General features: G+C 43.0%; 1 protein-coding gene across 2 annotated transcripts in view; it reads right to left on the bottom strand.

Moving 5' to 3' along the window:
* Nucleotides 1-1005: 1005 nt before the first annotated feature.
* RAB31 (RAB31, member RAS oncogene family) overlaps nt 1006-14771 on the bottom strand; it is a 120610-nt gene continuing 106844 nt past the window's right edge. The window contains exon 7 of one of the 2 annotated variants that reach the window (XM_001489527.5): nt 1006-4750. In XM_001489527.5, the coding sequence (XP_001489577.2) occupies nt 4653-4750 (98 nt within the window). In that variant the 3' untranslated portion in view covers nt 1006-4652. Of the gene's footprint in view, nt 7423-14771 lie in introns of both variants that reach the window. The other variant, XM_023647464.2, reaches the window with a different exon arrangement.

Raw genomic sequence — 14771 nt, 5'->3', positions numbered from 1 at the left:
GCGACTCAAACTCTGAGAACAGAAGGCACTGCCTTCCTCCCTCCTCACAGCCTGCTTTCCCCTGGTCATCTGTGTGTCACACGAAGCTCCACAGAGAAAGCATAAGGTCCAGAGTGTGTACGAGAAGCTGTGCGTGTGCTGGCGGCCAGGGGGCTGAGCTGAGATGTGGAGCGATGGGAATAGTGAACCTCGGAAAGCTTACCGAGTACCCTAAGTTGGCAATTACACTTCTGAAGTCACGCCAGCACATTTAAAGTCAGCCTAATTTTTCATTGTTTCTTGTCTCCATATCCTGTCTCTGAAAAAATTTAATACAGCAGAATATGGGGACTAGTAAAACACACACCTTGAAATTACCAAACGCTATCACTTTGTTATATTGGCTTCAGATTTTTATATCAGGAAATAAAAATTACTGAGAGTTAAATGCTTTTTTCTCCTCCCTGATGTTGTTTACTTCCCTCCCTCTTGAAGGTAAGTACTATCATGAAGCTGATGTTTTTCTATCTAATTCTTCTTTTATGTTAAGACACACACACACACTCATAAACAACATACCTTACTGTTTTGTGTAAGTTTATACATGTTTGTACTTCAGCTTGCTTTATTCACTCAGCCAGGGCCACGGCTCTGTTGCTCAGCCTGTGCACTGCACAGCTCCTGAGGGCTCATTCACACAGACCACTGAGAGTGGTCCTTGGGGATGTGGGCACGGCAGCCCTGCATTCCACATTCTGTGCTGAGATACACACCGATGCATGGTAGATCTCGCATCCATTTTAATTACGCTATAGTTTTCATTGCGTGGCTGTACCACATTTTATTTATCCATTTCCTTAAGGGAAGCCAATGTTCTGCTGTTGGAAACAGTACCAGTGAACATCCTTACACAGGTCTTCATAGGTACAGGCACACAAGTTTCCACAGGGACTCACCATTCTTATTCTGAGGAGACTGATTTGTAAAAAATGATTCAACAGAACATACAACAAGAAAAAGACAAACTTGGTAAAACTTAAAATATTTATTAGTATGAATCAGTGTGTGTTAAACCAAAAATAACAGATACAATTGGACGCTGTTGAGGGCAAAGCTTTACCGTGGAATACAAGGTGGAATGGTCTGCAGCAGCGTCTTCGATACGCGAGAACTGGGTCCAGCCCAGACAGAAGCTCTTTATAAAAACATGAGAAAAAGGAGTTTACACAACAGAGTATGATGTTGGATCACTGGGTCTGGTTTCAGCAATGATGGTTAAAAGAGTAAACTGGATACCTAACAGGTCTGAATACAGCTTAGGGCGCTTTCATTTGTAAGCCAGCTCATTATTCAACTTGCTGTGAGCGTTGCTGAGCAGTGAGAAGTGGAGCCCCCCAGAAGGAGCTCAGTGTCGGCCATCACAAGCCATCTTCCTTGATCTTACAGGAAATATTTCAGTCATCCAAACCTCCCTCAGAAAATAAATTCAGTTCTTATTGGTGCACAGCCCTTTTGTTGGCTAAAGCTTGGCTTTAGATCTTCAACCTTCTATGGTCTGAAAGGTAACGTCATATTCAGCACCCTAATGTACCATTTTCTACTATAAAATGGCAAGTCAATTATGTACCTACATAAAATATTTATATGACCCCAGTGCCCTCTTTGGGATTTCCATGGGGAGATAACCCCTAGGAGAGCCCACGCCTACATTAGATAACACACCGTCACGAGCCAAATGCGGCCAGTGAAAGGGGTTATACGCTGGCCTAACAAATACGAAATCATATTTACACATGTACACGTACATACCACACACGAAAGGAAAGAAAACAGAGGAAAAGGAGTAAATTTTGGAAAAATGATGTGAAGGATGCTACAGCACATAAAACTCCTTGACATTGTGGAGCCATAGTAATTTCCAGGCCTTTACATAATATTACATGGTTATAGTTCAATATTAGAACAGCCAGAAAGTAATCTCAAGACAAATCAAAGGCAGATGAGATGGCCTCGCTGCAGACAAGGCTGGAGCACCCGTCTTCAGAGAAGCCTCTGCGTTTATGCAAATGCTCATGTGCTCAAGTGCCATCCACTCTTGACACCAGTTGCTCCAAGCAGTGATTATATATATTCTGTCATCTGACTGGCTTGAATAGTTAAGGTAAGAGTGGTTCACACCCTCAGGTGCTTCTGAAATAAAACCAGGGGCTCATTCATGGGTAGCTGGCTGTGTGTGGTTAAGATCAGCTATTTTATGCAAGACACAACCACTGAAGAGCTGGCCCAGAGCTGCAGAGGCTGCTGAGGAGCGTACCACCTTAGCTTGGCAACCCAGCGGCTGTCTAGAGATAAACCCAGGTTCTCAGGGACTGTTGGGTGAGGAAGGGTTCCAAAATAAGCCTGCACGTCACCCAGAAAGAGGTCATTTCAATTTGGAACCCAAATTTTTTAACTTTGGAAAGAGGCACGGTAATCACTTGGCCGGCAAGCAGAATCATGTAGGTCAGTAATGTTGACAATGTGCAGAAAGCCCTAAGGACCCCTGCCAAGACATCCAAATGCCACTTGCCAACAGTTCTTGAGGTACTGTCTGGGAGACCTAAGGGGCCCCCTTGAACCAAAAATATGCCCTCACATCCTAAGATTGTCAACTACGCTGGCAAGCTGGGTGAAGCAGTTAGAACATCAAATTGACAGCATATTCTTGAATTAAAAAAAACCTAAATCTGTGATTTCCACCTGTTTTCTTGATTGCAGACCACTTACAGGAGTGTAAACTTGGCCCTGGTCTCTCAAGTACTCTTGCTTTCTGTTGATGGTGGACTCAGCGTCTCCACCTGCCGTGAGCATGGTGCGCACAGCCGAGAGAGGACTCTAAGTACCAGGTCACGCTGAGTGACTCAAAGTTCAAGGTTTAATCAGCTCACTATCTCTTTCCTGGCTTTACACTGTAGGTGTTCAACTAATGTTTGCCTGGCCTTGAACGCTCCTGGCAAATAAGGTTCATCGGCTCTGCTGCCACGCTGCGTGAGGCTGTTCCCTTGCAGCCCCCACAAGAGGCCCCGATCCAAATGTCCTTTAAGAATCACCTCCCGATATGAGCCCTACTAGGAAATCAACTGCTTCTTGACCCTGGGTTTTTATGACAGTTAGAATGGTAATAGGATTTGAATTTTCCATGGAAAAGCTTTTCCCTTTTTTCATGCCTTCTTTCCCTTTACTTCCACTGGATTCACATATCTTTAATTAATTGAGCAGACAGAGAACCTGAAAAGGAAGGTTTTATCGAAGCCTATTCTCAGCCAATTTGCACTCCAGAGTTGGACCTCTGGTTACTCCCCCAAACTCACCCCCCAAGCTTGGCATCTTCTAAAACGCTTTCTCCAATTTTATAGTTTTGGGAATCTTAATCTGGAATTGAGAATCTTAAGGTGTTGGTACCTCGTCTGGCTGGCTTTCCTGTAATCTATTATAAATTGATGCTATTAGATGTTTGCCCTTTGGTCTAGACTCAAACATCCTCTAGTTAATTTTCCCCCTAGATATGACACTATGATATATTCTCTCTCTTTTTAAAACACTTTTATTAAAAATTGGCACCTGAACTAACATCTGTTGCCAATCTTCTTCTTCCTTTTTTTTCCCTTCTTCTTCTCCCCAAAGCCCCCAGTACATAGTTGTATATTCTAGTTGTAGGTCCTTCTGGTTGTGCTATGTGGGACGCCGCCTCAGCATGGCTTGATGAGTGGTGCTAGGTCTGCACCCGGGATCCGAACCAGCGAACCCTGGGCAGCTGAAGCAGAGAGCGCAAACTTAACCACTCAGCCATGGGGCCGGCCCCGATATATTCTCTTAATAAAATAATACTCTGTGCATTAAATTTCTCTAAGAAAGTAGGAATTTGTTACTGTGGAGGCAATGCATACCAGGCGGTGTCTGGAATAATATTTATATCCTACATCTGTCACTGATTACACAATAACTACTAAATGAGTCTTCCAAACCAGGCCTCCCAATCCCAAAATCACACGCAATATTTTAGTCAGATTTGGTTTGTTTACATATGACCAAAACTTAAAAAAAGGTTTATCAAGTAAAAGTCAGAGATGTAGACAACACTTTCTAATACATCTTTCTCCACTTTTATAACAGCTCAAGTCCACAGCTTGAGTGATGGTCCAATTACACTCCACTGAAAGGTAAATTAAACTAAATTAAATTAACCTTTCCATGAAGGCTGGTTAGGCAGCAAGGCAATGGCACTGAAGAAGTTACTGAAATCTGGCGGGGGACACAGGACATCAGAGTGGACCTCCACTTTAGAATCTCACACACATAATGAGCCAGTAAGACTTCTGTACAAATTTAAGAATATTTTAAGACTTTTAACGAAAAACTCAAATATACTTATTACCTAACATCCATTCCCTCCCAGGTGCATTTCATACACTAAAGGCCACTTTGCGGTGGTATGGTGGATTTTTCCAGAGTTTTCTAAAACCCTTTTCCAGGGACAATCTTGCCCCATTCCCTGCAGGTCTTCCAGGATGCCAAGCCAGCGCGCTCACTCTTTCTAAGTGAGGTGCCAGGCCACCGAGGGTGGGAGGTCCTTCAGCAGTGCACAGGGCGGGGGGCTCTGGCTTCTTCCAGTACAGTGGACCCTGGCCCACGGGTCAGCAGCACCGCGGGCCGGCTTGCGTGGATGGCTTCATAAGTTTGATTCCTCCATTGTTTCCATTTTCATGGGGGTCCAAGGGTGGGATCTGGCGACCTGGAACAGAAAGGAGGCCACATATAGATTGTACCTTGCTTCAACACCTCCACTAAGGTTTGGGTCACACAGAAAGTGGAGAAGCTACAGAAGTAGCTCGTTTTCCCTCCTTCCCTCTTTTCCCCTCTCCTTTCTTCCTCCCTCTCTTCCTTCCTCACTCCACTGCATGAAGTCAAACCGCGTTTAGAAAGTTAAGGAAAAGCAAAAGCAGCTTCCAGATACTACAAATGTCCCTGGACTTGGAATCCCTTGCTCCTGAGTACAGAGAAAGTCCCCATCCCGCTTCTCGGCACGAACATCAGCGCCTCGTCCCTCCCTCGGCTTCCCACGCGTCTGTCCCACTGCAATGGGCTGCTTCATGGACCCGAGGCTTCAGCAGTAACAGCGCGCGCTCGTCTTTTCTGCTTCTTAAAATAGAGCTGGATTGGGAATTGTAATCTTCCTAGTAATATCACTTATTGACACTTAGCTCCCCACCCTTCATCCTGCCAACGCACTTAGAGCATTAACTGGAAAGCCCTGGGAGGCGTTCTTCACAGGAAACAGTATTTTTCACGTCATCCACAAGTAATCCTACCTGTAAAATTTAACTTGAAAAATTATCCCAGAGTCTCTGTAAATACACAACGTAAAAAGTAAAAAGGAATGGAGGGTTAGGGAGGGGGTAGCTAAAAGGTGTGTGGTTTCTTTTTGAGACGATAAAGATATTCCAAAACTGACTGTGCTGATGGTTGCACATATCTGTGAACACACTAAAAACCACTGAAGTGTACACTTTACATTGGTGAAAGGCATAGTATGTGAGTTTTATCTCAAAAAGCTGTCTTTAAAAAAGGCAGTGGAATCTGGAAGTAACAAATATGTGTTTAGAACCTCACAGTTTTCAAGGATTGTCACAGGCACCTTCCTCACTTAATCCTGTGAAGCTGGCGTGGTGGCCGTGATTATCACGAGTTTACTCAGAGGACCTTGGCTCCAGGCTGAAGGTCACACCTCAGGCGGCTCTTTGATGATGACCTGCATCTCGATTTTCTGAGGCATCCCAGAGCCAGCGCTCCTCCCGCTCTACACGTAGCTCTCTATGCTATTGTTCTAGTTGCCGTGAAAAAGGCATGAAACACTAGCTCGAAAAGCAGGATTTTTTCCCCCCAGCTAATTAGTTTAGTGCAGTATCAGTTTACTAAGTAACCAGTAATTAGAAATGGAAGGGAAATTAGTTCCAAAGACAAAGTCCTTCAGTGCAAGTGGATGTTACCTAAGGACAATAAAGAGAGTTAAAACGCCCTGGCAGAGGACATTTTCACAAAGGGCAGAAATAGTTAATTTCAAGGGTATTAATTCATTGTGTCGATTGGGTGGCACGGTCATCCATCAAAGCTCAAGCATAAAGATCAAGGTCACTGGCAATTATCCCCAATTCAAAATCAATGGTAGAGCTCTTCACCTGACTACCGAACAGATGGGAAGGTTGTAATAATTCTGCAGCTGTTGCTTCTGCCATTTTGCATAGCCCATAAAGTTATCCAAAGCTTTTTCTGGCCATTCTCAAAACAGTTCGGTCCTAATGCAGAAGCGAATACAGATGTAAGTATGTATTTTCCTCTTCTGGACAGGCTGTGTTTTTTTATTAGTCATAATTAAAAGGAAGTAAACAAAAAGCCTGTTCTACTTTGTCTATCTTAAGCGATAGAGGAGGAAGTCCCCAATGACTGCCAATACTCTGATTTATTCGGATCAGATCTCGCCAATCAAGTGCTACTTACTCCTCTAGAGAAAGCGATGTGTTTTGGAGGGAGGATAGTGTCAAGTTATATCATTATTTAAATTATTTAGGATAATAATATTTCAGGTGCCTCCCGAATGTGTGAGGTGCTGCACGAGGGGGTTTTTCTTTTGCATCTGAAATATTTTCAGACAAAATTATAATTCTGATTGGTGCAAGCTGTTGCTCTAGTTAACCAAGACAGTCCTATTTACTGGTCGGTATTTCTGACAATATCAAAATCAGCATCCTACACTAACATCGACCTCATGCTCTTCTGATGTTGTCAACTCTAAAGTTAGCAGGACAGCAGCACGCCGTCAGCCCTCCCACACGTGACTTGTGCTACATGACTCCTGTCATAAGTTTTCCTAAGTTTTTTTCCTCTTCCAAGTACCCCAAATATAGAAAAAGCTTATACATAAGATATTCATTAAAGCCACAAAAGTAGAGTGAAAATATAGCGACAAAGAGCATATAGAAAGCAAAATGGGAATGCTAAGGCAGCCCCAACACCCTGCCTTGCTCTCCCCTCTCCCTCTATCTTTCCGCCTTTCACCCCTCCCCCCAGTAGACAATAAGGAGACAACATCTGGGGAGTCTCCCCAGATTAAGTAAGACCCAAGTCACAGCTCAGGGGGACTCCCTCTTATTTGTTTTAAACTGTTAGCAACATTTTTAAATCAATTGTTGAACCTGGCTTCTTAGAGGCACCGGGTTCTCTTTCTCTTCAGAATCCTGAAAACCTCACTTATTAGAACAAAATATTTCTCAAAGACAGAATTACTGCAGTTTCCTCAGACTTTGTTTTTCTCATCTGGCAGAAAGAGTTTTGCGATCTGAGTGTCAGTACTCCAGTTAAGCGAACTTGGACAAGTTGTTTAATATCTCCAAGACTTCCTTTCCTCACCTATAAAAAGAATATGAGAAAGTCACTTGACAACTCCTGCACAATATAGATAGGCAGCTATTACAATATGCAAGGGACTCATGGCAATGAACAGAGTCCCCAGCTGTCTCAGGGTTCTGGGCGCAGCTTAAGCGGCGTTTGCAGGGGGTGAAACCCCTCCCCAGTGGCTCACGGTGGTGGACACTCAGGGTTCACTTACTAAGATCAGGACCCATCCTGCTCTTCATGAAACGCTCAACCTTGGAGGTGTCCCACACATTCCGGCATCAAACAGTGAGAAGAAAGAAGTGCTTACACTTTAAGGCAGAGAGAGGAAAGCCAGGTCATAACAAGGAGGCAAGCACCTTAAAAAGAGAAGAAAGCCAGCAGCGCTGTGAGAATACAACGGGGCTCTGACCTTGTGGTCTGAGTTCTCTGGAACTTATGGAAAGGTTAAATGTACTTAGACAAGAGAATAGTTCTGGAAAATAGCCCTAGCGCTCTGTGCGAAATGATCACCTTTGAACACTGTTGAATCAGTATTAGTTACATGGGCAAAGAATAAGACAAATATATACATACAAACATCTGAAAAGCTGTGAGTATCATCTGCGTGTTTCTACTCTTACAAAATGTCCTCTGAGCACACAGTCTCCAGAACGAGTCATCCTGGAGTACAAGCCTACGCCAGGGTGTTTATTTTAATAAGCTTTGGATTGTGTAAGATTCTGCTTGGGAAAAGTTAAGACCTTTTTTTGAAGTTCAGTTTTCCTCAAAGTTGACAGCCCAGAGAAAAAGTAGTTTTTATAAATGATTTCTCAGGAATGCAATTTGCGCAAAAACAAATTCCAAGCCTGTCAATTTTATCGTGGCTCTGGACGGAGGCTGTAATGCTTTTGCACGCAACACAAATAAACAGCATGCTTAGCTGCAGCTGTTGTCCTTCTTTGTGTGGTGGACCAGCCGTTTCCTTCGTGAGCTCAGAGTCATCCCTGACGTTTTGCTGTCTCTGTCCTCCCCTTTCATTCCAGTTCCAGCATTTCCTGGGCTTGGCCACCTTTTATTCGGTGTTAGAGGTGCTGGCAGTTGCTGGGTAACTTCTGTTTCTCAATCTTGATTTTCTGAATCATCCAGATTAGTAAACTGACCAAGTTTACCAGGACTTGGCAGTATTTACTCTTGATAATGACCTTCAAGCCTCTCCATTAAAAAAGGGGGTCTCTATGGAACACTGCAGTGACTCACAACCATGGAACTTTGCCCTAAGAGCACAGTTTGGGGGCGGGGGAAACACGCATGAGAGTTGAAGCCATTCTCTAAACTGTCCTTTTGCTGCCAAAAAGAAGACAATATTGGAATTACTAGATGATCTTGGACATTAGAGTCTAGACCTGCAGAATAAGCTAACATTCTCCACGGGACCAGACGGGCTTAGGAGGCGGGAAGTGAGTGCATTTAGCCGGGGGGCTTGCAGGAAGTCCCCGGCAGGGAGACTGAGAGCCTGAATTTGGGTGCAGTTGAGAGAAGGAGCAAACAAAGATGGAAGAGAACCGCAGGAAGACGCCTGGAGGACGGACAACCGATGGGAAGTGGGGGGTGAAGAGAGGGACAAAGAAAACTGAAGTTCAAAGTCTAGGAAGCAAAGGAACGGCCATGCCCCAACAGACAGGGAAGGGGGCAAGGCCACCACCGGCTAATAGTCCAAGATGCCAAATGTCTTCAACACAGAGGGCCTTAGGCTATCCTAAAATCATTAGGCTTCCTGACGATTCAAAGGCATTTTTTCTTTGTCTTTTAAAAAAATTAATAGACTGTATTTTGGGGGGGCAGTTTTAGGTTTACAGAAAAAACGGAGCATAAATTACAAAGAATTCCCATATACTTCTCCCCATCAGCCCCAATTTCCCCTATTTTAACATCTTGTGTGAATGTGGAATATTTATTACAATTGACAAGCCATTATTGATCATTAACTAAAGTCCATAGCTTACATTAGGGTTCACTCTTAATGTGGTACATGCTATGGGTTTTGATAATGTATAATAACATGTAGTCACCATTACAGTATCGTACAGCATAGTTTCACTGCCCTAAAAACTCCTTGTGCTCCACCCACTCCTCCCTCCTTCCCCCCAAGCCCCTGGCAACCACTGATCTCCTTACTGTCTCCACAGTTTGCCTCTTCCAGAATGCCATATAGTTGGAGTCACACAGGACATAGCCTTTCAGACTGGCTTCTTTTACTCAGCAATACGCATTTAAGGTTCCTCCATGCCTTTTCAAGGCCTGCTAGCTCATTTTTTTTTGTCACTGGATAACATTCCATGGTATGGATAGATCCCTTTAATTTTTTATTTTAACATTTAAAAATTATAAGACATAAAAACACAAGCCACAAAGCAAAAAAAATCTAACATATTAGACTTCATCAAAATTAAAAACTTCTGCTCTTCCAAAGACATTGCCAAGAAAATGAAAAGACAAGCCACAGACTGGGAGAAAATATTTGAAAAACAAATATTTGTAAAGAATATGTATCCAAAATATATAAATAATCTTTAGAACTCAGTAAGAAGACAAACAACTCAATATAAAATGGCCAAAATTCGAATTGACACTACCAAAGAAGACACTAGAATTGCAAGTAAGCACATGAAAAGGTACTCAACATTAGTAGTCATGTGCAAAACGAACTTTCAAACCACAAGGAGATACCACCATACTCCCACTAGTATGATTGAAATTTCATTAACTGACCATAGCAAGCAGTGGCGAGGATGTGGAGTAACTGGAGCTCTCCGACGTGGGTGGTGGGAATATAAAATGCGAAAACCAAAAAACCAAAAAGTTTGGAAAACAGTTTCGCAGTCTCTTAAAAAGTTAAATGTGACCTATCAGATAAGCCAACAGTTCCACTCTGGGTGTGTACCCACACAAAGACTTGCACATGGATGCTCATGGCAACCTCACTGTAACTGCCAAAACTTACTGAAAATGACCCAGATGTCAGGTGAACAGATTAACTAATTTTCACTCATGCAAGGGAATACCACTCAGCAATAAAAGGAACTCAAATCCATATTGTGTTAAACTCTATAGGACAAGTGATCTAATTTCTTGAATAAAGAAATCGCATGAGGGAGAAAAAAGAGAGAAAGATGGAAAGAAAGACTTAAAAGACATATCAGCTAACCACTGTGTGTGGAATTTATTTGCACCCTGATTCAAATAAACCATAAAATGAAGCAAAGAAACCATTTACGACAATTATGAGCTATTTGGCCACTGAATATTTGATGATATTAATATGATAATAGCATTATGATTATTAATGTGATAACGTAATTGTTGTTATGTAAAACAAAGTTGTATACTGAAAATATTTACAGATAAAATGATGTCTGGGATTCCCTTAAAAATAACAGAGGCAAGGGGTGGGCAGGGGATGTGTGGGGTAGAGACGAAACCAGCTTGGTTATGAGTACATGATGGTTCACTATATTATTTGGTTTACTGTAAACGTTTAAAATTTTCCATAATAAAGTCTTTTTTCTTAAGTTCCCTGGAATCTCACCACTATGACACGATTATTAACATTTTAATGTGTATGTATCCTTCCAATCTTTGCCCAGAAGAATACGTAATTTATTATTATATATTTCACAGTTCATATTTTATGAAATCAGGCTATTACTCACACCGCTCTGTAACATTTATTTCACACTCAAGTTATCTTTTTATTCAGTAAATACATGTTTACATCATCATTTTAATCACTGGTTTACACTGATGTACCATGAATTTTTCAACACTGTTTCCCAACTTTTGGACAGTTAAGTCATTTCCTGCTTTTCACCATCATGAATAATGTCACCATAAACCACCATACGCACTGAGAAGTGACACACACTAGAAATGGAGAGCAAGCGCTCTGGAGCCCCCTGCCTGCCTCCGGATCCTGGCCCTCTCCCTTCTTAGCTAGGTGACCCAGAGCAAGTTACAAACCTCTCCGTGCCTCGGTTTCCTCACACGTAAAATAGGAAGGAGCACAGTGCCCGTTTCAGGGAAAAACGGTGCTCTAATGAGTTAAGATATAGTTAAGCAATTGCAACAACAGCACAGAAGGAGAACTCGCTAGATGTCAAACGTTATGACTGCATTTTACACACCTGATCAATTTCTTCTCTACAATCACTGGGACAAAAGATACGTATGTTTAGGGCTTTTGATATCCAACTTGCCCATATTCTGAAACCACATTACTTCACAGATGTCTCCTATTTCTGCATTTGTGAAATGAACATTTTTGGTGGAGAGAAAGTGGACAGGCTTGTCCCTGGCCTTTCCTCGTTCCTTAGGGCTAACTCTGCCTTCATTTGACAGCTTGCTGTACTATCACAAAATCTGCCAAGGTTTTATTTTGTTTTCAAATTTCTTTAACCGGCTCCAACCAAAAGTAACTACCTAGGGAACTTCAAAAATCCAGTGGACTTAAAATAGCTAACACTGTGCAACAAATGATGACAGAACAAGACACTATTACTGCCCACAAGTCTTAACTTCCTGTCTTTCATATTAACACCCTATTCTAATTTTTCCAAACCAACATTCTTGTACTTCTAATTATACTCACTTTAAAAACCAAATATTTCTCACCTTGTTCTCAAACTAACAGTAACCAACAAAAAACCTAGTTCAACACCTTCAACGTCCCCAGACGTGATTTTCAGGAGAAAGCCTCATGTTCTCTTCTCTACAGTCAATATTCCAACTAACTCAAGTAAAAGCAACAGCTGCCTGGCCGAGGCCCACCCCAGGCCAGACATTTTCCTGGTGAGTCTGCACAGCCCCACCTCTTTTTGCTCTCAGGGAGAGTTAAGGAAAAAAAAAAGTATTTGAATTGAATAATTAAAATCCACAAACCAAAACTTGTGTTCCTCCCACTCCAGAATCTAGTCTGCTAGGCTCACCGCAAATCCAGACCCGAGAGAACTTGCTTCTGTGAGAATCTTCCTCCTTCCAGGAAAGGGAGCCCTGGGGTGCTCTCCGTCCCTCTCCCTGCCGCGTCCTCCGTTCCACACCCTCCCGTGTGATCGGTTCTACTTCCAGATTTTTGAAATTCACGTCCACTTGTTTCCACCTACTCCAAGCCACCTCTCTTCTAGATTACAGTAGCCGCCCTTATTCACGGGGGACCTAGTCCAACACCCCCTGTGGACTCCGGAAGGTGCGGATAGTACCCAACCCTATATATATTATGTTCTTTCCAATACGATAAATCATAAAGTTTAATTTATAAATTAGTCATCATAAGAGACTAACAATAACTGATAATAAAATAGAACAGTTATAACAATATACTGTAATAAAAGCTACCATAGATCTTAGCAATCTCAGCATACAAATTTCTCTTTTCCTTATTAAGTCGAGACTTTTCACTTTTTCACCCAAAGGAAGCACTTTACAGCTTCTCTTTGGCATATTAGAATTGCCAGCATCACTACGCTTGCACTTTGGGGCCATTATTGAGCAAAATAAGGGCGACTTGAACACAAGCACTGGGATACTGCACAGTTGATCTGATAACCGAGACGACTACTAAGTGACTAATGGGGGGTGACGTATACAGCGAGGCTAAGGGATGAGTCACATCCCGGGCGGGATGGCAAGGGGCAGAGCAAGATTTCGTCATGCTACTCAGAAGGGCGCACAATTTAAAACTTATGAATTATTTCTGGAATTTTCCATTTAATATTTTCAGACCATGGTTGACCAAGGGTAACCGAAACTGCAGAAAGCGAAACCATGGATAAGTGGGGACTACAGTATTACAACAGCATCCTAACTGGGTGAGCCATTTCCAAGCTTTCCCCCTTCTGATACATTCTCCAAGGGCGATCTTTTTGTCACTGTAAACTGGATATGCCACCCCCTGCTTAAATCACTCGAGTGGCTTCTAGCTGCATCCCCTCCTTCCCATTACAAGGCCAGGCAAGGACCTGGCTCAGTCTCTAAGCTCAACCCCCAGCCCGATCCCTGAGCTCCCCACCTGCAGTCCAGAGGCTTCCTTTCTCTTCCTTAAATGCACCACACCACCTCCTGCCTCAGGAACTCAGCTCTGGTGTTCACAGGCCTCTTCTCATTTTCCAGGTCCAGCTTAACATCATTTCCTTGGGGAGACCTCCTCTACGCAATCTAGAGTCCCACCTGTCACAGTCCTTGTTCTTCTGCTTCACAGCATTTATTACAATGTGCAATTATACACCTGTCTGACTCCGCCCACAGCCTGTCTCCCCACTCAACTGTCAGTTGTTTAGATCACCATGATGTCCCCGCTATCCAGCATGACGCCTGACTCACAAAGAGCACAAGACACATTTGTTGGATAAACAAGTGAAGAGACACTAGGCCTGTCTAATTGGCTGGTGTTATCCAACCTGAAGTCCCCATAGAAAAGTGACTACACTTCTCTTGATCTGTGAACCCTCTCACATATTATCTCCTGGAACATCAAGAGATGAGGCTGAAGATGCAAATTCAAAAACCTGAATTTGGCACTGTCCTATTTACTAGTCTCAGCTAGTATGACAGAATAAGACCTGCTCCAGAGGTCGTGCAGTCTCGCCAGAAGAACGGATGAGTACCTGAAACGCGGAGAATCATTTAAAGAGGGAATAGGTTCCAAGTCAAAATGATGGAGCAGACAGTAAGAAACCTCAAATGAAAGGCGTTGAGGAACCATTGTGAGAGTCGGGGCACATGAAGATTTCGTGAAGGGAGGAGACCTGAACGGGGCCTTGAGGGAACAAAGGTTTGCAGGAATGAACATCACACATGGGTGCAGAGTGAGCAAATTCCGGAAGGAGAGAACGCAGACCTAGCCTGCCCGGGAGCAAACGCCAGCTCGGAGCTCCACGCCTTGCCTTTCAAATCATGATGACGGAGACAGGCTGAGAGGGTAGATGCATAAGGAAGAACATCAAAATTTTGGGCATTGATTTTAACACTGTAATAAATAAACAGCAGAATATTCTGTGCATTTTTCTACACCAATTTAAGAACTCAAACGTAGAATAATTTTCTTGGCCAAGAATTTTTCTTCCTATATTTTGACTCAAAGGGCAAATCTTTAAAGTTCATATTAAAGGCATAAGAACCTAAGAAAGTGTAATGGACAACCCTGGTTGGAACTGCGTGGAAGAGAACTAGCGACATGCAGTGGGGTACAGGAGCTCCAAACATGGGATTTAGAAAAGGGACCCAGACAGATGCCAAGCAGAGGATGGCACCTTGTGTGAGGGCTGACTGTGCGCAGACCACCCAAAACAGGGCAGCCCCGAAATCCTCAGAGGGTAGCTTCAGTATTTGAA

Source organism: Equus caballus, chromosome 8, assembly GCF_041296265.1.
Source record: "Equus caballus isolate H_3958 breed thoroughbred chromosome 8, TB-T2T, whole genome shotgun sequence".
Taxonomy (NCBI): Eukaryota; Metazoa; Chordata; class Mammalia; order Perissodactyla; family Equidae; genus Equus; species Equus caballus.
This window is presented reverse-complemented; position numbering and strand designations above follow the sequence as displayed.